The following is a 21,739-nucleotide window of genomic DNA, read 5'->3' as shown; positions in this document are numbered from 1 at the left end:
TAGTGGCGCAATGAGGAAAAGTGAAAGTTACAGTATTTGTCTTGTCACTATGGATATCTGTATCAAATTTCCAACCAGTATTGCTGACATATTTCAGCAAAAGCCAAAGAAGTCAAATTGCTGGTGGCTCAAGATGAAAACTCAGTCACCAAAATCATTGTGATTTATTGTCTGGGCACCCATCTGATATTTTAGTTTGGGTAAAGTTGTGGACCATCTGACCACCCAACAGACTGATGTTGCCTTCTTCTTAGCTCAGCTGCACGGTTCACCTCCCAGTAATACAGCATGCATAAATGATGTGTATGCACAAAAAACATGCTTATGCCTTTTCCCCACAAATAAACTGGTATTCATAAAGGAAGAATGTGTGGTGAAAATGTGTGCTCCTCACCAGGTGTACACACTGTGGGTGACATGATAAGGAGAAGATTAAATATAATTTGAGAGATGGGTTACATTGCAGCATTTTGTAAAATATCAATCAAAGGCACATTTGCAAAGTTTAAATAATTTGAGTGATACATTTCATTTTGATTTACATTCATCTCACTGTAAGTGGTCATTTAGTGTACTTTATTAGGCCTGTTTGGACATGACTGCTATAATCAATCTTCTGATGTTTATTAATCATAATGATCAAGATTTTACTTCAATGACAGTTTGCAGAAATGTAATGAATTAGGGTTATGCATTCTACAAGTTGCCACAGCAACACATAATTACAGCTGTCAGGGTAAGCGTCAGGGACTCAAAGGAGGGAGGAGCAGTGGCTGAAAGTGAAAGTGAAAATGTAGCTTTCAGCTCTGCCAGGAAAGCACTGTTACAAGGGCAAAGCCTGCGTTAGAGGGATCAGCTTTACAAACTGAAGGATTTTAACCTCATCTGTTCTGGTAGGACTGATGCAGTTTGTCAACTAATGTAATTTAATGTGTATACAATTTAATGACGTGGTATCATGCTAGCCTTCATGTTTCTTTAATTCGGACAAACTGGAGGCCTTAACAGCCTACATGAACACCTGCTTGCATTGAAATAGCACATACAGTATATATACATACTGGGATATATTGCTATTGATGTCTGACAAGGTACTCACATTCCTTTGTTTGTTACATGCACACCTTGTACATCGTATTTAGCTTCAGGAAGAGCGCAAAATACATAGGCCTGAAACACACACACAAACACACACCCACACACACACACACACACACACACACACACACACACACACACACACAGAGAGAACCCATAGACATGCAGCTGGCAGAGAGACGTTTAAAGTTAGTTTGATTAATACAAACCTTTTAAGTAATGCGGGGCAGCCATTTCTTCGTAATTCTTATCACACTATATTTGATCATAATCAAGGTCGACATCAAGGACAAGGTCCACAGTTTTAATCATATTGATGTTAATCATTACCCAAGGACTTTTCCCAACCATAATAACTCTAGAGGAAGTTGAGATTATATTGCTAGACTTTTACCTGGTGTTGTTTTTATATGTAAGGTAGATTTTTTTTTAATTCATTTGTATTTTTCAAGGAAATTCTACTTTGGTTGTTGACATGTTGACTGGATTTAAAGGCTTGAAGTCATATTCACTTTTTTCCAGCGTTGGTGTTGGGTGAAATGAAATACATTTGAATTCTGGACCTGCCCAGTAATGAGTGGGTCTGTGAACTGAGAGGACCTCTGCAGGAAGAGAGACTGCCATAAAGCTTACTGGTGATGGACAGCCTTTGAAGGCAAGCCTGTCTTTTTAGCAAGGAGACTGTGCTGGAACTACAGCCTGGTGAAAAAGACAAGTAGCTGGAAAAATGTAAAAAAAAAAAAAAAAAAAAAAATGCAGCTACTATATTCTGCCTCACGGGAAAACAGATAATTCATCCTCTAAAACAACCATGTATGAACAACAGGCCGAAGTCACATCACCTGACAAGTAAGTGTTTTCAGCTCAGGCAGAATATCAGTGTCATGTCAAATAAATATGTGGTGAATGCACCCATCTCTCCATACAGGATATACCATTGTTGATGCATGCTTTTCACCTCCAAACTTTAGAGTGATTTAATCTCTTAATTTCTCACCTGTGTATATATATGATAGCAGCACTTCGATTTAAAATAACAAATTTCCTCTCAAATTATGCTGTTGAAAATGTTCGTTTGACTGGGCTTAAGGCTTTTTGAAAATCTGTGTAAAAGATGGTTTCAACACAAAAGACCAATTCTCATGAAGAGTAATGGGACTCAGAGACTAGGAGAAAATAAAGTAAACACCAGCTTGGAGCAAAAATAAATAACATTAAAGATTTTAAAGGTATTACTGCTGGTAATTCAAAAGCATTAAAAATCTCTTTTTAAGTCCATTGGAGGAAGAGAGACCAGTATCTCCTGCACCCAGCAATGTTTCCATGAAGAGTGACTGGTCCAAGGATGATCCTCTCAACTTCAGTGAACGAAAACCAGGGTAAGACATTTTGGTTATGTTCATGCTTTGATACAGAGGGACACAGAGACTATAAAAACATTTACCGTAAATTTAATCTTAAAGTTAAAAAATAAGGATAGTGAAAGTGTTATTGTTTGGAAATTTAAAAGCATTTAAAAATCTCTGTTAAAGTCCATTGGAGGAAGAGAGACCAGTTTCCCCTGCACCCAGCAATGTTTCCATGAAGAGTGACTGGTCCAAGGATGATCCTCTCAACTTCAGTGAAGGAGAACCAGGGTAAGACATTTTGGTTATGTTCATGCTTTGATATAGAGATCCAGGGATAAAGAGATGATACTTTTTTAAGATAGTTTTTAATTTTTGCCTTTATTGGACAGGATAGACATAGGCTGAAAGCAGGAGAGAGAGAAGATGACATATTGCAAAGGACAGGGGCCGGACTCGAACCCGCGGACACTGCAGTGTGGACACAGCCTCTGTATATGGGGTGCCCGCTCTATCAAGTGAGCCTCTGGGCGCCTTGAAAGATGATTAATATAATGAGAATACCAAGTCAGAGTAGTTAGATAAGTAATTACCAGTTTGAAGCTTGACAGCAATGTCACAGTTGTTGGAGTTTGTTATTATGAAATCACTGAAATGACTCTGTGTTACAGCCCGCTTGAGCACAGGAGACCAGTCTCTCCTGCACACTGCAAAGTTCCTGAGGATGATCCACTCAGGTTCATGTCTGAGTCAAGGTACAAAAACACTGTGCATACACATTATTACAGCTATAGCAGACAAAGACACGAAAACAAACATCATGAAAAGTTAATGCAGTAGAGCAGAGAAGCTGGAGAGATGTACATACAGAAAAATACATTTCGCCTCAAAGGTAATGAATATATTTATCTTTGTCACAGTCAATGTGTCTTTTCTGTGTCAAAGCAGTGCTCCCAAGACAACTGACCAGGATGGGCATGACCTCAGCAAAGGTACTCAAAAAAGGAGCGACAGAGACACTTCATTAGATTTACAATCAGTACTATTTTTTTTTAATATGAATATATGAATATAAACACAGAACATTAAATGCAGTGATACCACATCAGCTACATCATTTGTACAACATGTACACAACATGTTATAGCTGCCAATATATTGTGTAGGATTGTGACACTACACTCTGTTTTTTTTTTTAGTGGAAATAAAAATCAAACAAAAACTCACACAAGACCTGAAGGAGAGAATTTGCCGTGAGCATGAGGTCGAACTGAGAAAGGACAGTGACACAGAACTCTTCAAGATAGAAGATGGCAAGGCTAAAGCACAGAAATTTGATTCATTATTTCCTACATCAAGGAAAAACAAAGAGCGAACAGTACTAATGAAGGGCGTGGCTGGGGTTGGTAAAACATTCCAAACAAAGTTGTTCATGGTAGACTGGGCAAAAGGAAAAACCAACAAAAACATAGACTTCATAGTGTCATTTAAGTTCAGTGAGTTGAATTCAAAAACTGGCAAACCTCAAAGCATGAAAGAGCTGCTTTGTCATTCCCTCAGTGATAAACGTGAAGATTGCAAGTATGACAACTATAGAATAGCCTTTGTCCTTGATGGATTGGAAGAATGTAAACTTCCTCTTGATTTTGCAAAGAACGAGAAGTTCACCGATATGGAAAAGCCAGCCATGATGGATGTGCTGCTAACAAATCTCATCGAGGGGAATCTGCTCCCCTCTGCTCGTCTCTGGATCATCTCCCAACCTTCAGGAGTTGACAAGATTCCTCCCGAATTCATTCACAAAGTGACAGAATGTCGAGGTACAAAGCCATGACAGTTTAAGATGTTTAAAACTCATACTCTGTATTGTGTAATCTGCATTGTGTCTCATGGTTTTTGTTAGTTTGAGAAAATCTATTTTGACTAGGAAATACTGCAACGCTGCAAACATGAAAATATTTTAGAAAACTTTATTAACATCATCTTATTAGGAACCACCCTTTCTTAGTTTACATGTTTTTTCTTATTACTTGCTCACTGTGTTGTACTACAAACAATTTTAGGTGACTATGTTCAAAAGTCAGATTTTCATACCAAGATAATTGATCATGCTGCTTGTATCTATTGTCAATAACTTTGTTATGTTTATTCAGAGACCTCCAAGCGACGAGAGAAGCTGGCCTCAGCACTGAGAAAACGATTTCTGAGTGAAATCACTCAAGATGAAGACTTAAATCATCCTAACCAGAAAAACACAGAACACATCATGAGAGAACACAGAAGTGGTGAGGTCAGTGATGACGAGAAAAATGGATGTACTGCTGCAAAATCAGTGGTACAGGTGAATTCAGTATCTGATATCTTTAAAGATACAAAAGGACAAACGACCAGAACTGTACTGACTACTGGAGAAGCTGGTATTGGAAAATCCTTCACTGTACAGAAATTTGTTAAAGAGTGGGCTAAAAATGACAAGAACTCAGTTTTAACCTGGCTTATTGATGCAGCAAAGGCAATGACAAAGAGCAAAAAAGAAGAAGTTGTATTTCCACTTCACGCCTTTAAACTTAATTTGCTAAAAGGGGAAAAAGTCAGTTTGATTGGACTTCTTAACAATTTGTACAAGGAAACAGAAGAATTTGCGATCTCCGACTTTGAACATCTCAAAGTTTTATTTATTTTGGATGGTTTGGATGCTTATCAGCCTCCTCTTGACTTTGACAACAATGACACCTTGACTGATATCAGAGAGCCAGCTTCAGTGGGTGTGCTACTGACGAACCTCATCAGAGGTGACCTGCTTCCTTCTGCCCAGCTCTGGATAACTTCCCGACTGAAGCTGCCTAATGGACGTGTCGACAGGATGACAGAAATACGATGTAAGCTTAAGAGTGTGGATGAAGACTGTCAGTTAAACCAATGCATGTTTACAGTGTCTTAATCAAAATCAAACAGAGGCCATAAGGTTGCAAAAAGGCTCAAAACTGCCATATATTTAAAACTAAGAGCTGGAAAAAATTGTTTTCTTTGCCTCAGACAGTATAATAAAGAGTTGTCAATAACTACCAAATAACCAAATTTAGACCTTACGGTAGAGGTGGTGTTGCACTGGACTGCTAATGTGTAATTGCAAGTATGTTATATTGAGAATCTACCCATACATAGTATGATGCTGTTCTTACATTTACCCAAATGTTGATAAAATATTTATCTGAGTTGCTGCCACTACCATTGATAACAAGAAAAAAGAGGAGAAAAGACAAATTTGTTACCATATGAGTTTAGTGAAAATGCATATTTTGTCAACTTCACTGTTAGAACTTGCAGTAAAGCAGCTGAATAAATTCACACACTGTAATTTTCACTTATGTATGGAACAACTTCTGGCACTGTAGGCTGTCATAAAGGAGAGTACAGCAAAGAGATGTGTGGAAGCTGATTGACATTATTTAATCCAACAACAATCAATTAGAAATATTTATGGATCAGCCCCAATTCCGATCCTTAGGATTGGCTTGGGAAATGCCTTTTTTTCATACATTTTTTAAATTAAATATTCATTCAGTTGCTGCTAGTCATTAGAGGAAAAATCTGTACTTTAAGAAAGGAAGCATAGAGCCAATTTACCATAGTTGTCATAAATAAACAGCCATTAAAACAAACCGCCGCGATAAGAAAAAATAGAATCGTCCCTTTGGCTCAAAAACCAACAAATCAAAAATGTAAATGCGTAAATGGCCTAAGTGTGGATAGAAAAAGATTAACCAAGGAAGAAACATAATGTAATTTTGCTTCATATTCATAACCCTCTATTAACCTAATTCTTAAATGTTTTCAGTCCTGCCTCCCTTTTAGTTGTCCAGTGTGTACCAAAACAAACTAAATACAAAAATAACTACTTAATGCTTGATACTACTACTACTACTAGTACTACTACTACTACTTTAATCAAAACTATTGTCTAATTTCTGTCTGCATAACTAAAAAATATAAATATATATATATTTGTATATTTTCATTCAGGTAAGCCTGATGTCGCAAGTCAATGGATGCTGAAATCTCAGCTGAAGGAGCAATTCACCCATGTGTCAGAGGGGATGGATATGCAGAAAACCTCTGCTCTTCTGAACGAGATCTATACAGATCTCTACATCATAGAAGGAGAGAGAGGAGAGGTCAATGTTCAGCATGAGATCAAACAAGTTCAAGATGCAAAGTTCAAACCAGTGGGACAAGAAACATCTATTAAGTATCATGACATCTTCAAACGATCTGAAGAACAAAAAAGAGAAATTAGAACTGTGCTGACATTAGGAGTGGCAGGCATCGGAAAGACATTTGCGACAAAGAAGTACATGCTGGACTGGGCTGAAGATGAGGCCCACAGGGATATATTTTATATGTTTCCACTTTCTTTTCGAGAGCTGAATTTGAGAAAAGACCAAGAACACAGCTTAGAGGATCTCATCAATCAGTTTTGCCCGGCTATGAAGACATCAGAAATAACTGACTATGACAAATACAGAATCCTAGTTGTCCTGGATGGCCTTGATGAATGCCGCCTTGAGCTTGTCTTTGATAAAAGTTACCCCTGGACAGATATTAGGAAGCCAACCTCAGTGAGTGTTCTGCTGACAAACCTCATCAAAGGAAATCTGCTTTCCAAAGCTCAAATCTGGATCACCTCCCGACCTGCAGCATCCAACATTATTCCTACTGATAAAGTTGACCGGGTTACAGAGGTGCGAGGATTTAATGATGAGCAGAAGGATGAGTACTTCAGGAGGAGATTCAGTGATAAGGATTTTGCTGAGCAAATCTTGTCTCATGTCAAGGAATCAAGGAGCCTTTATATCATGTGTCACATCCCTGTCTTCTGTTGGATCACAGCAACAGTTCTGGAAGACTTTGTGAACAGAAACCAAGAAGGAGGAATGCCCAAAACTCTGACTGACATGTACATATACTTCCTTGTGCTACAGTGCAGACAGGCTAATGTGAAGTATGGTGCAGATGAGACAGGTGACAGTTCTGAGACAGATTCATGCTGGAATACAAGGAACAAGGAAACAATCATGTTTCTGGGGAAACTGGCATTTGAGGGGCTAGAAAAAGGAAGCCTTCTCTTCACTGAAGAAGACTTGACAGAGTGCGGTGTTGACATAGAGAAAACTGCAGTCTTCTCAGGATTATTCACTCAGATTACACGAGAAAGCTGTGGACTTTACCAACAGAAATTGTTCTGCTTTGTCCATCTGAGCATTCAAGAGTTCCTGGCAGCTTTTCATGTCTTCCACACATTCAATAACACAGGTAAAAATCTGCTTACCATGCCTGATTCAACAGCTGAAGACTTGTCTGCATCAGACTTCTACAAGACAGCGGTTGACAAAGCTTTGGGTAGCAAAAATGGAGATTGGGATCTATTTCTCCGCTTCCTGCTAGGCCTCTCTCTGGAGACCAATCAGAATCTACTGCAAGAGCTGCTGAAGAAAACAGAAAACAACAAGAAGACCAATGAAGAAACCATTGGGTACATCAAAGAAAAGATTCGGGAAGAGAATAGTGATGCTGATAGAAATTGCAACCTTTTCTACTGTCTGAATGAACTAAATGACCACTCTCTTGTGAAGGAAGTTAAAGATTATCTGCGCTCAGGAACACATACATTTGAAAATTTCTCCGCCTCCCAGTGGTCAGCTCTGACATTTGTGCTGCTGACATCAGATGAGAAGCTTGATGTGTTTGATCTGAAAAAGTACCTGAAATCAGAGAAAGTTCTTCTAGGGATGTTGCCAGTGGTCAAAGTCTCCAAAACTACTCTGTAAGTATTTTCAAATGCTCTCTCATATATGCCCTTGAAAGTGTGATGTTATCATGCAATACACTATATAAAAGAGTGTTATATCTATTTAAAAATTGAAGCCAGTTTACCATCTCCATGAGAGCCTCAAATAGGCTATCCCTGGGCTAAAAAAAGTACTGTTCAGGCAATTGTAATGACCATCTGCTTAATGTAGGCCCTTATGTTTCTGATCATGTGGGTAAGGTGGGCTACAAGTTGGGCCCAAGTTTCTACAATGCATATAATGAGATGTGTTGTATGCTGGGTGAGCCTTTCAATAAAAGGCCAGCTCTTAAGTGATGACCTGGGTGGCACACAAACTGTGAACAATAATTTCCCTGTCCTCACAGAGAAGTCTGGAGAATGTTAAAAACAGACTGTAACTTTGAAACTTTCATATAACTTGAGTGGAAGAGGAGTCAACTGCATACAAGACTATCATCTGGATAAAAAAATGATATTATAAGTCTGTGCTGGAGTGATAATATTGTTTATGTAGACTGTAAATAAGAGTGAACCCAACACAGATCCTTGTGGTACTCCCTTATTTATTTCTAAAGGTCTAAAACCTGCTGTGGCTGGAGAGTACTGTTATATTCTAGATAAGAATGTAGATGCCTGTCAAACAGAGTTTTTAGAATTGTTAAAGTGGGGAGATTTTAGAGTTTGTGAGGCATAATTGTATATTATTAGTGTATCCATTTTGATGTAGTGGGATGACTTGAGCTGACCTCCATACTGGTGGTGTCAAGTCAAGTCAAGTCAAGTCAATTTTATTTATAGAGCCCATTATCACAAAACATGGTTTGCCTCAGAGGGCTTTACAGTGTATGACATCCCTCTGCCCTTAGACCCTCACATCAGCCAAGGAAAAACTCCAGAGAAAGAACTCCAGTGATTGGGGAAGAACTCCTGTAACCCCCGTGTCTTACTAGTAATTACTCTTATGGTTGTATTGTGATTAACCATATTCTATAATAAGAACAACACAGTCTCTTCGGTGTCTAAATATTTTTCACTAGACCATATTATTTTATTCTGCCTGTCCTCAGTGGTGCATGCCTATATAAACCTACACATTTTCTTACAGGCTGAGTTGGTGTGAGCTCTCTGAGAAATCCTGCAGAGGTCTGTCAGCCTCAGTCCTCAGCTCTGCATCCTGTAATCTCACAGAGCTGGACCTGAGTCATAACGACCTGCTGGATTCAGGTGTGGAGCTGCTTGCTGAAGGCCTACGGAGCGTACACTGTAAACTGGAGATTCTCAAGTAAGTGCACAATACATTGACTGTCCTTTTTTACAGTGAGTGGCAGAAAATGTATAAATGTATAGTAATGTATAGTATATCAAAAGTTTTGGTAAAGTAATGACTCCAAAGCTGAACCCAGTTTAACTTGACATAGTTAAACAACGAGACTATTTCTTTAAATAAAATAAAAAAAAAATTTAGATGCGGTTATTTCAGCTGTCTGAAAACCTGTTCACCTATCACAGCTCTCTCTGGCCATGTTCAGACTACTTTAAATGACCTTTCTAAAGAAGTATATTAGGGATATTAATACTGTTAAACATAACAGACCTGACAATGAGTTCAGACGACAGAAAATAAACTTAAGCAAATGTATGAGGATTTGAACACAGCTTATGTGTTCTATGCTTAGTGGCCACATATGCACTGTAAATCCTGTCTTGATATAGACATTAATGTGCCAGGAGGAAACTGCACTCTCCTTCACACTGTAGTGTACTTTGCCTTGCCCTTTATCACCATATACCAGACAGATGCAATGACAGAATTTGTAGGAATGGCATGATATCAAGAAACAAGAAATAATTTCTTAAAATAAGACGTGCATCTGTGTGTGTGTCTGTGTGTGTGTGTGTGTGTGTGTGGTCTGCAGGCTGTCAGGCTGTCAGGTGACGGAGAAGGGCTGCTCATTCCTGGCCTCAGCTCTTAAGTCCAATGCCTCCTCACTGAAACATCTGGATCTCAGTTACAATCACCTAGGAGCTGATGGAGAGAAGATGCTCTCTGATATAGCTACAGATCCAAATAAGAGCCTGAAGACAGTCTGGTATGTTAATATGTCAAGATGCTATTGTTTTTTTTGTTTCGTTTTTTTTTTTTTTTTTAGATTATATTTTTGGCATTTTAGCCTTTTAACAGGCAGGACACATCAACAGCGTGAAAGGGGGAGAGAGAGTGGGGACAACATGCAGCAAAGGGCATCGAGCCGGAGTCAAACCTGAGGCCGCTGCGCCAAAGACACTGTCTTTATTCAACGGGTGCCTGCTTTACCCACTCAGCCACTGACACCCTAAGACACTATGTTTTTATATTCTACATGTTTTTGTGACATTACTGTTTCACCAACTTTTAATAAGACAACATATACACAAAGGTCAAATCTAAACTCAATATTTTATCTTATTAGCTAGCAGGCTAGTTACCAAAACACTCAAGAATTCATTTCGTATTTAGAGAAGGATGTCCCCATTTACACTGGTATTAACATGCAGTGGTTATCTGGATATATTATGAAAATAAGGAACAGCACATGTAAATGCAAGGTGGAAATGCATGCAGAACACATTGTGACAATACAGCGTGACCAAATTCTTGAGAAAACAATCCATTCAGCAAACTGAAAAATCACCTTATTTCACCTCTTGTGATTAGCTTATGCAAGCCTTGCAAAAGATACAACTTTTCTCTTGCAAAAAGTGATGTTGCAAAAAAATGAATGATGTGGCATTGCTTTTCTTTACCTGGGACTAGAGTTGCAGCAATATACCACTTTATGGCTACTGTGATATGAGAGTTGAACTGCTTATCTAAGATATTGAAAGAAAAAAAAAGAAACTGGATGAAAATCTCCCCTTTATTTAATTTATTTTCAAAAGGGAGACTTGCTGCACACCTTCGTGCCATTTTTGCTATTTTCTGCTTGAATGCACCTTTCTGCTCAATGGTCAAGCAACAGCACTGCAGAGCGATGCTTTATTTTTTGTGACACTTTGTGACACTAAGTTGTTCAGAGGTGGCCACCAAAGAGCAGTTGTTTTGTTTTTAGATCGTGTTCGACGAATTTATAGACATATAAACAGCTAAAAGCAGCTAAACAGCTAAAAGGGAATTTATAAAGACAGAGACATACAACAAAAGTCAAGTATTCACAAAACAGAATGAAACAAAACAAAACAAAACAAAATAAAACAAATGAATAATATAATTTTTTTTTAAAAAAAAAAAAAGGTCAAAGATGAAGGTCACTCTGACCTTGCACCTGTCTCATTCTTGCTAATGTGTTATTTTTAGAGCACCTTGGGGGAATTTCTTCAAATTTAGTTAAAATGTCCACTTAGAATTGGGAGGTCAAAGGTCAAGGTAACTGTGACCTTTCAAAACATGTTTTTTTTTGCTTTAACTCAAGAATTCATATGCTAATTAGGACAACATTTCACACAAAAGTCTAATAGGATAAAATAATGAAGTAATTACATTTTATATGCAAAAGATCAAAGATCAACGTCACTGTGACATCATAATGTTCTACAAAGACAATTTTCTGGCCATTACTTAACATCGTATCTCAGGACCATAAGCAGAGACATTTGGTCAGATACTGAACTGATGACACTAATCTTGGGAAACCTTGAAACTGTGCTGATTGTATAGATCTGTGCTTCGAGGGGAAGATGTGCATGAAGCATCCATGTTTTCACAGACATGTATGTAAACAGTAAGTGTAACTCGAGTGGTTGGTGAAGCATATACTGTAACTGATCCTAGATTGTATTGTATCATATATTATATAAGTTGGAAATTTGTCAGTGACACCACTATATTTTTTTTGTACAGTGTGGACCATGGTGGAGCACATCGATTAAAGCCAGGGCTGAAGAAGTGTAAGTCTCTATTATTTTAAATTTTTTAATCATTTCATGTTAAAACCTCAGCTGACCCTTAGACACTAAGCTCACGCCAGATAAATTTGAAAAGGATGTCCAGTAATTTGCCTATGTCACCTAACTTCATAGGCAGTGTGTGCCCTGATCTGTCTAACTTTCAAATCAAATTCAAAATCACAAGTCAATTCATCTTTACCTCTCTTAAGATTCCAGCTTGAATTTATGTTTTGGGGATTTTATCTAGACCATATGGAATCAATGTTTTGTAGTCTGTTAAATTCACAATAATTAAAACAAAACAACAAACAAACACAAAATGATGTGTCCTCTGTTTCTTTATCAGATGGTGCAGATCTGAAGCTTGATGGAAACACTGCAAGCAAGAGGCTTGTTCTGTCTGAAGGGAACAGAAGAGTAAAAACTGTGGATACAGTGAAGGAGAAGGTGGAACGACCTGAAAACAGTGACAGGTTTAAGAGGAGTCAGGTGTTTTGTGATGAAGGCCTAAAAGGCCTCTGCTACTGGGAGGTGGAGTGGGAAGGGACAGTCGGCATCGCACTGGCATATAGAGCAGTGGGTAGGAAATGGGATAGAAGTGGTGGTCTAGGATGCAATGAGATGTCCTGGAGTCTGCTCTGCTCACAGGATGGACACACTCCCCTACATGGGGAGAAATCCACAGTGGTCTTCCCAAATATCCATAGGAATAAAAAGCCCAGAGTGCCCATTTTCCCAAAAATAGCAGTGTTTTTGGACTGGGAAGGTGGTACTCTGACTTATTACGGTGTCACATCAGAAAAGCTGAGCCTCATACACACCTTCCATGCCCGATTCACAGAACCCCTCTTCCCAGGCTTCTGGTTTCAGAAGGGCTCTGTGACTTTGAAAGAGATTGAATGAGGAAAGTACTGTAGTGATCAGTTGATGCCAATCCTGACATTTCAACAGATTAGCAAAAGCTAACCTGCATCATTTCAATGCCATGATGCGGAACTATTTTCTGCTGATGTTTTTCATCCGTTCATAATGTCAGTCAGTATATGAACATTGTGGAAGAGGAAATAGAGTTGTTAGGAAAATGATGTGATGAAAAAAATAAATATTTTTGTAAAACTGTGAAATATATATTTTACTTGCTTTTCATTTGTTTCTAAAATCGTCTTTGCATGCAGAACATTGACATCCCATTTCGCTTTTCTTTTCAGACATGTTTGCTTATCATGTAAATTGTGTTCACATTATTAAAGTCATTGTGATACTACAGAGGATAACAATTTAAACAGACTCCTTTGTGGCAAGCTGTTTTTGTGAGCTGATGAAAGTTGTCGTAGGTTTTTAATTATATGTAATGTTCATCACTTTCTGCCTAAACTGATGAACGTATTAAGGAGAGCAGCAGGTACAAACATGCTCCAGAGAATTGAGCATATATACAGATGTAAATGTGCAGGATTTGATCAGCTTTGTTCCTGCTTGATAGAGTATTCTTGTTTCATTTAAGTTTTAAGGAAATTAGTTGCTTTTAGAATTCAACGTATTTTATGTCAAATTGTCTGTGTCAATGTGGGGTAGACTGTAATAAAAGAGGAAAGTGTCATGGAACTGCCCGTATGCTAACCCACAATCTGTTTGTACAGGACCACTGAGCGACTGCCATTAATAGTTTATGACGTGTTTTATGTTTAATGTAGCACATAGAATAATTGGCATGAATAATTATGTGCACAATAGTAAAGAATGTATAAAATCCATTATATTTTTTTGAAGAGATTTTGATGTTAAAATATGGAAAACTTTGTCATTTTTGTTGTTATGCTTGTAAATAATAAATAAAGCTTCTTTTATTACAACTAAACAGAAGTGTGTATAAATCTTGTTCATGGCCAGACTAACAGAAGGATTCATCAGAGCAGTTAAAAACTGTTTAATTCTTCATATGAACACCAGTATGTGGTTTTAAGACAGACTTATCTTTTAAGGAGGAGTTATGCTCAAGAAGAATTAGATCATATGACATCATCCACTCACATCGGAAAGCAAAATCCATCATAGTTGGTTGGTGAGGCATCAGAAAAAAAAGTGAAGAAAGCCGTCACAGAGAGCTAAGACAGGGCGAATCCTTCCTTAATTCTCAATCACTACATCCATTTTGTTGCACTTGTTTTGCACCATTGCTCGCCAATAGCTGCATCTTCTTCCTCATCTTCTCTCCTCATGTCTATCCTCCTCACTGTGTGTCAGCCCATCATTTCAGACCTTCTGTACCTTCATCCATATCTCTCTTTCCTTTTGTATTTCTTTTTCCCTTTTCTTCCTGTGATATCAGAACAGTCGAGCAGCTGTCAGACACAATTTGTTAACCTTTCCCTCCATCTGATCCAAATGAAGAAGTGCCATGGGTTTTGTTGTCCGTGTTACATAGTAGTGAGAGGAAACTTGGTCAATGGAGACAAATAAATGGGTGAGTGAATGCAGCTGCAGTGTTTCTCCTCTAGACTCAAGACGTGATGTGATGTTGAAATAACATATTTGGACTGACAGACACAGCTGAAGGCATTGGGATTGAGCGTGATGGGAGAACTTATTTCCATTAATGTCTTTCACATTGTAGAGAGAAGAAAAGAAAACCAAATGAAAGAAAAGTCTGGCCCCTTATGGAGCTATGTATTATGTATGGTTTACTGGTATTTTCTAACATTTCTTAAGATTTCCAATCTTCAGATTGCTGCTATATTTTATTTTTTCCAGTCTACTTTTATCTCCGGGTCTGCTACGATTACACAACATAACCAATGATTTTGACACCGGTTTCCTTTGAATAATTTGGAAACCAATTTAAGCTTTCCCAGAGCTAACCGTCCAGTGTCCAAACCAAACACAGAGAAACTAAATGTCAAATATCTTGAACATTATTTAAACAATGCAGCTCAAATTAGAAACTGTGGTTCTCGTCCTGGGGCCAATTCACATACTACCCTAAACATACACAGTGGTGTGCTCAAAATAGGCACAGGACCAATGCGCATTTTCATATCATAAACTTCAAAGTAGTGAAAACTATACTTGATTTCTCTAACCAAATGCTTTCGCATGTTGGCTGTGCAAGTCTGTGTGCATTTGAACGTAGGCGGTAATGAATTACACCCGTGAAGGACAGGGTCGATGGAAAGCTGGAGCAAGAGAAGGAGCACAGGGAGGAGAAACCGAGTACTGAAAGGAAGTGTCCGGGACAATGCAGCAACCAGCTTTTTGAGGGCCTCTTTGCACAAGCCACGTCGTTGTTTTTGTAAACCTAATTCTTGACCAAAGCTTTGAAGAGGCTGAAAAACTCACACTTAAACATTTAGTTCTGGGTCCACATCAGAGACCTCATAAAAACAACAGACCTGTTTGATTCATTCAGGATCTTTTCCTTTTTCGGCTTCTTTTATTCCTTACTATTGAGCTGCTGCTGCTAATTGACAACACATTCAGAGTGCCTCACGCTCTTTCTATCTCGCTCAGCCTCTGTCTCTGAAGATTTGTTTTGATTAGAGAGCTGCCTGTGGAAGCCTTGAGTTGGATGAATGAGGGTTTGTGTGGGTTTGCTGAATGGAAACAAGGCACTTTGTGTGTGTGATAATGTCACTGCTTTAAAAGTGAAAACCTTTTCCTCCTTCAGCGATGAAGAAATGTTTTGTATGTTTCAACACCCCAAAGCGCTTTGTTAAATGCTTGTGCTGCTGTTATTTTTAGTCATTTAGATAACTTTGTCAACCAACAGAGCCAACTCATTGTCATAGCTTGACGACAGAATAGTGCAGGTGCCAACGACTCCCCCAAGACGACAGATGCATGTATCACCGTACTTATGGGGGGACTGCATTGTTCCGATGGCCCAAAATTCTGATGTATGCTTAGTCTAAGAAATGTCCCATTGGTTCAAAAGCCCATGCCGCCAACAGCCATTGCTCCAGAGTCCATTTTCTCTGACATTACACACTCCCTGCAGTTAGACAACCTTATGGCCAGAAAACATGTTTGCATTGTACGTTTCTGTAAACCACGGATACTGCACTGTGGTGAATGTATGGTTGAGTTTAGGCAAAAAAAAAACCCACTTGGTCATGGCAATGAAAAGGTCTTTTTTCTTTTTCTTTAAAAACACCTACATTTGTGGCACAAAAGTTGCTGATAAAGCAGGGACAGATTGGTGAAAAACATGCCTCAGGAAAATGCAACAAAAGGTCAGCAAACACACCTGAGATTAGTGGCTCAAATGCAGCAGGAAAACTGAAACTCACTGCAGGGAGTGTGTATTTTCAATAAAACTTGACTTTGGAGCAATATGTGTTTTTGGGATAGTGGGCTGTCAGTGAAATATGATTGTAGTCCAATGGTAAAAATGTTTTCATACTAAATCCAAATTTTGACCCTGTAGAACGATGGCATGGCAGTATTTATAGTCACAGACTAAAACACATGATTAATAGTGTGAAAAGGTTGCAGTTATGCTTTTCAAACTATGCTGTTAGGTTTCAGAAAGAAAACTACTTAGTTAGGTTTAGACTTTTGGTTTCACATGGGACACAAACAGCTGTCTCCTAAATGAAGGTCCTGTGCTTGTTTGACCTGTCCATCCACCCTGACCTCATTCTTTGCACCACATCACCTCACTTTCTTATTTGCTCCCATAATGATTACTATGGCCTCTAGAAGTTGTCACCCTCTGCTTTAATCACATTTGACTGACTAAACTGACAGAAAAATGATCCCTCAGACATTTGGTTACTCCACTGAAACACACAAACATATGGATCGTTATGGTTTCTTACATTTTCTGAAAATAAGATCTGTATTAGAGGTTAGAGGTTGAGACATCTGCATTTCTGACAGTGTGCTGAAAAGCTTTCTTATCCTAATATGAAAAGAATCTTTAAAGGCCTAGTGTGTAGGATTTAGTGGCCAAGCTTATTAGAGAACATGGGTGGCAATTGCAAAAATGCAGAGACAGTGTTTGGTTTGTCAGTTCTGGGCTACTGTGGAAACAAAATGGGAGGAACCTGTGTGGAAGGGAACCTGCTCCGTGTGTAGATGTAAACATCATTCTAAGGCTACAAAAGTTATTTGTTATTTCAGGTGATGAAAACAAAGTTATGAATATTTTATTTCGTTGCTGCTAATAGATGCCCCTAAATACACACTTGACCTTTGAATTAAAAAATGAAATAAAAATCCATAGGCGTTAAGAGTAACAGGACCTGAGCCCCAGCAGACTGTAAGGAAATGGAACTGAAATTGACTTCAGTGACATTGGTTTAACTTTTTACACCCATTAATTGCATGATGTCACAACTGAAGATGCACTGTTTTCCAGAAAGTACCAGTTTTCCAGGAAGTTTCCCAGGAAATCTAAATTTAACATTTACCCTGAAACCAAGTTTCAACTCTCAGAAAGCCCTGTCCTGGATGTCTTTGCTTTGCAAAAATGCCTTCACTCATAAAGCCTAAATCTTGGTCCTTACAAATATAGAAGAGCAAAAGCACTACGCACAGCGAGAAAACCACACAGACAGCTCCAAGCTGGCTGTAGAACTGTGATTTATTGTCCTCTGCAGCTGACTTTCTCTTCTTTACGTGTTCAATATTTAAACTTTAAAGTCTCTCTAAATATTGACCTAAACATTCATTCAGAAAAGTGATTTGTGACTTTACTGTCTCTTTTTACCAGGCTGTTTTTTTCACCAACATAAACCCCATTCACCGGCGGGGTCAACTATGTGAGGTGTGCTTGATTTACATCGTCAGGAACATCAGAACTGCTTAAACAGTTTAAAAGGAAGCTGTAATGGTGCTGTGATTTAGTAAAGTGCAGTAAAGCGAGTGCAGCTCAACTATTTAAAATATTTCAACCCTGACATTGTGTGAGTAAATGAAAATGAGGGCTTTCAGCACCCTTCAGTTCCACCACTTCATGGGTCTGCCCTGCAGCCTGGACAGACAAAGTGAATTAGACTCTGATCGCTGCTGCTTTGCAGGTATCACATGTTTGTGTATTGACATGTGTGTGTTTCTGGGTGTGTAGCTTTAGGGTCCAAAGTGTTATGTCATTTAATACTTTAGCAGAAGAAGAAGAAACATATTGTGTGTTAACCTGAACAGCTGTGTGAGTTGTGTTATCACAGTTTGTACATTGAAGTTGTGTGTGTTTGTGTGTGTGTGTGTGTGTGTGTGTGTGTCTACACTAGCTGTCATTTAATCCATCCTCAGGTTGCTCCACTCCCACCCTGCGCGTCCACTCTGCTTCTCACAGACCAATCCCATTCCACATTCCTCCACCTTCCCAGGATCCCGGGGACCCAGGGTGCACGGCTGCAGGGCGTTACCATGGTGTTGGGGTGATGAGGTCACCCCCCTTTGGTACTTTAGTGATTAGATGAGAGCCGATGGGGTAAGATAGGCAGGGATAAAGAGAGAAAGGGAAGTTGGGAGAGCATTTAAACATCTTCCATTAAAACGTTTGTATATTTTTTGAGTGTGCGCACACACACACACGTTTATGCATCTACAATCGGAACTTTTATTGACATAATGCATTTTCTAATGATTGGCCCCAATTGTTAAACCTGAACCAACTTCTAACCTCAGCTCTAAAACAAAGTCTTCTTGACACTCAAACAGCAAAAACTTTGTTACTACAATGAGCTGAAACTCAAATTCATCCTCACAAATATACAAATAAATAGGAGCACTCACACATACAGAATTTGTCACCCTCTGACTCTCACACTGGTCATCACAGCCTAACTGATAGTTGCTCACTCAAACTAGGGTTGGATATCGTTTGGGTTTTTTCTGATACTAATGCCAAACCCATACTTTTAAAATGGTACCAGTGCTTTAACAGTGCCTGAACCGATACTTCTTTTTTTTTTTTTTTTTTAAATAAAGCACAAAATGACGGTTAACAAAGTGAAAGAACCCTCACCCTTTTTTATTGCAAAGGCAAATGTGAACTGACAATCGAATATATTAGCCTACCTCTTAACAATGTATTGTACACTTAGACATGTAAATATGTTTTAATACAAAATATTATTAACAAATTCACATAATAGGCTACATTAACATATTCAATAAAACTTAACCCAACAACAATAATAATAAACACTAATTCATAGCTATAGTAGCCTACTTATAACAGCAAAATAACAGCAATTATTGTCTCCCTAACTGAGAAGAGAATAAGCAGCCAGAGATTCCTCCACAAGCTGATTAGAAGCGACTGAGATCGTAGCTTGTCCACCTGAACAATCCACCTTAACAGAGCTTGGTCAGTTTTGATGTGAGGCCAACTTTGCTAGCTAACTTTGGGGCTGACCACCTTTGCTTTAATTAGCAGGTGGAAAGAAAGGAGCTTGACTAGGGTCTTGAGGAGTTAGCGCATTTTTTCACTGACAAATAGCCCAAAGTGTTCACACATCGCACTGCTACGTTTAACTTTATACTCTCTGCTCTGGTTGCTGCAGCTTCACAGTCAAAGTTACCAGCACACACCGACAGACACAAAATCTCTCTCTTTCTCTCTTGGCCACACACTCACTGTGCAATTAATGTGGCACCAAAATGACGCATCGGAAACTGCATCATAATTCGGTCTGGTTGAATAGGAACCCGTGCCATAGTAGCACTGGGTTTCGGTACCCAGTCCTACTCAAAACTTAACTGCTCATTATTTGCACCATGAGTTGGTCTCTAAATTGATCACCTGTCAAACATCGTGTAAACAAACCGTGGTGGTTAACATCACACGCCTCACCACCGGCAGCCATCCATTCACAACGAGTAAAAGAGAAATGTGAGTATGTCAGAGGACAGACCCTCGAGATGGTCATGGTTTTGCTCATTGTGTTTAAGACTCACTAAAGAAGATCTATATCACTGCCACCATGTTTTCAATGTCCTAAACTGAAGCTGTTGTGAAACATATTAAGCGTGAAGCATTGCAGCCAATCAAGGGCGCAGCTCACCTCCGCACATATGAAAAGGGGATATCAAGCACTTAAGTTCCTGCATTCTGAAATTGTTATGCACCAATTTCTGTCTTTTCTGCATCAATTTATGATGGAGCTCTTTTATTTCATTAAATGAAAGTGCACTGCTACTTTCATATTTTTATTGATGGGGACAAATGTACATGTACTAAATATTGAGTCAAATTCGGAGAGTATCTCCCCATAGTGTGCTCGCTGGCTGCTCTGTGCATGCACAGGACAGGGTGAAAGAGAGACACAGTGCAGATTATGAATTTTTGTTTGGGTGTTGACTTTATATATTAATAGTCTTTCTCCAGAATCGCAGATGCCAGTTGCAACTGGCTCCTTTTTAATGCAAGGAGCATCAGTTCTACTCTGAACTCTCTCAGATATCCAAGCTCCCTCTGAACTCTCTGTCCTTAAACATACATACGCCTACAAAAGACTTTTGAACACTGAATCTTGAAAATCCACTTGAATGAGCTGCATTTGATATACTGAAATGCCACTCATGATTACAAATCAGCTAAAATCATTTAGCCAAGTGTATTTGGAACACACATGATGCTACTCAACACCACTAAATCCTAAAAGACATTTGATGGGATGGATTGAGGGTGGCTGACTGGTGTGTATGTGTGTACGTGCATGTGTGTGTGTGTGAGAGAGCACTTTTGATTTTGAATTTGGGCTGAAGCCAGAGAGGCACTTAACGGATCAGAGAGGAGTTGACAGTGTAAGTAAATCTTTTCTGCCTCTCCTCTCCTTGTTATATTGCAGTCTTTTGCATTGTACTGAAAGCTTCTGATCCAATATGTCTCTGTTTCCTCATGTATCTCTTGTCAGACACGAGTGGGGAAGCCCGCCTGTGTCTATGACCCACTTGATTTCTTACACTGGTAAGTTTTTATGGGCTCATCACACATATTTAACGTCTGCAAAGATCTAAATCATGATTGATTCATAACGAAATAGCTGCATCTGCTCCTCTTGTTCCACTCATCTTCTCTTTCTTTTTTTTTTCTTCTGCATTCTGCTTTCTCTTTAAATTTATGACAGAGGTTATCACAGAGCCAACATGTGTTTCCATGTAGCGTTTCTCCCCTTCATGTGAGGCACACGCTAAGAACATACAGCAGTGACCTTTTATTTATGATCCACCATCAGCCTGTTTTCTCTCTGTCTCTCTACACAGGCACACACACACACACACACACACACACACACATTTGTTGAGAGACTGAGTGCAGACAGTCAGGATGGAGAAGAGAGGCAGTGAGTGTTGAAGGATAAATGACCAGTCCTGTCACAGAAAATTCATTCACAAACTGTGATAAACACACATGCACATGATTGCAGTATGGGAAAATTTGCAGTCATTGTGTATATATGTCCAGTAAACGATATATATTTGCTGAAATTAGACATTTTGTCAAATACACAATTGACCAAGTCACTAGGTTTAGTCAGTTTTAAAGTTTTTGTTTTTTTCATCAAAAGATGCACTATACAGTAAAGACTTA

The 21,739-nt window shown here is 38.8% G+C and overlaps 1 protein-coding gene across 3 annotated transcripts; it reads left to right on the top strand.

The window, feature by feature from the left end:
• Positions 1-804: 804 nt before the first annotated feature.
• LOC121947211 lies at positions 805-13,966 on the top strand. 3 transcript variants are annotated; one of them, XM_042492154.1, is made up of 14 exons: positions 805-893; positions 1,621-1,947; positions 2,373-2,477; positions 2,631-2,735; positions 3,116-3,199; positions 3,393-3,436; positions 3,644-4,264; positions 4,598-5,323; positions 6,468-8,268; positions 9,380-9,556; positions 10,191-10,364; positions 12,152-12,198; positions 12,545-13,121; positions 13,495-13,966. In XM_042492154.1, exons 2-13 carry the CDS (start codon positions 1,910-1,912, stop codon positions 13,099-13,101), a joined length of 4,479 nt encoding a protein of 1,492 aa, XP_042348088.1. In that variant the 5' UTR covers positions 805-893; positions 1,621-1,909; the 3' UTR covers positions 13,102-13,121; positions 13,495-13,966. The 3 variants fall into 3 exon arrangements, with proteins under 3 accessions (XP_042348088.1, XP_042348087.1, XP_042348089.1); XM_042492153.1 differs by having other exon boundaries at positions 3,390-3,436; XM_042492155.1 differs by lacking the exons at positions 9,380-9,556; positions 10,191-10,364; positions 12,152-12,198; positions 12,545-13,121; positions 13,495-13,966 and adding an exon at positions 9,141-9,297 and having other exon boundaries at positions 3,390-3,436.
• The last annotated feature ends 7,773 nt before the right edge of the window (positions 13,967-21,739 follow it).

This window comes from Plectropomus leopardus, chromosome 8 (assembly GCF_008729295.1).
Source record: "Plectropomus leopardus isolate mb chromosome 8, YSFRI_Pleo_2.0, whole genome shotgun sequence".
Taxonomy (NCBI): Eukaryota; Metazoa; Chordata; class Actinopteri; order Perciformes; family Serranidae; genus Plectropomus; species Plectropomus leopardus.
Note: the sequence above shows the minus strand (reverse complement) of the source record. Positions and strands in the feature narration are given on the sequence as shown.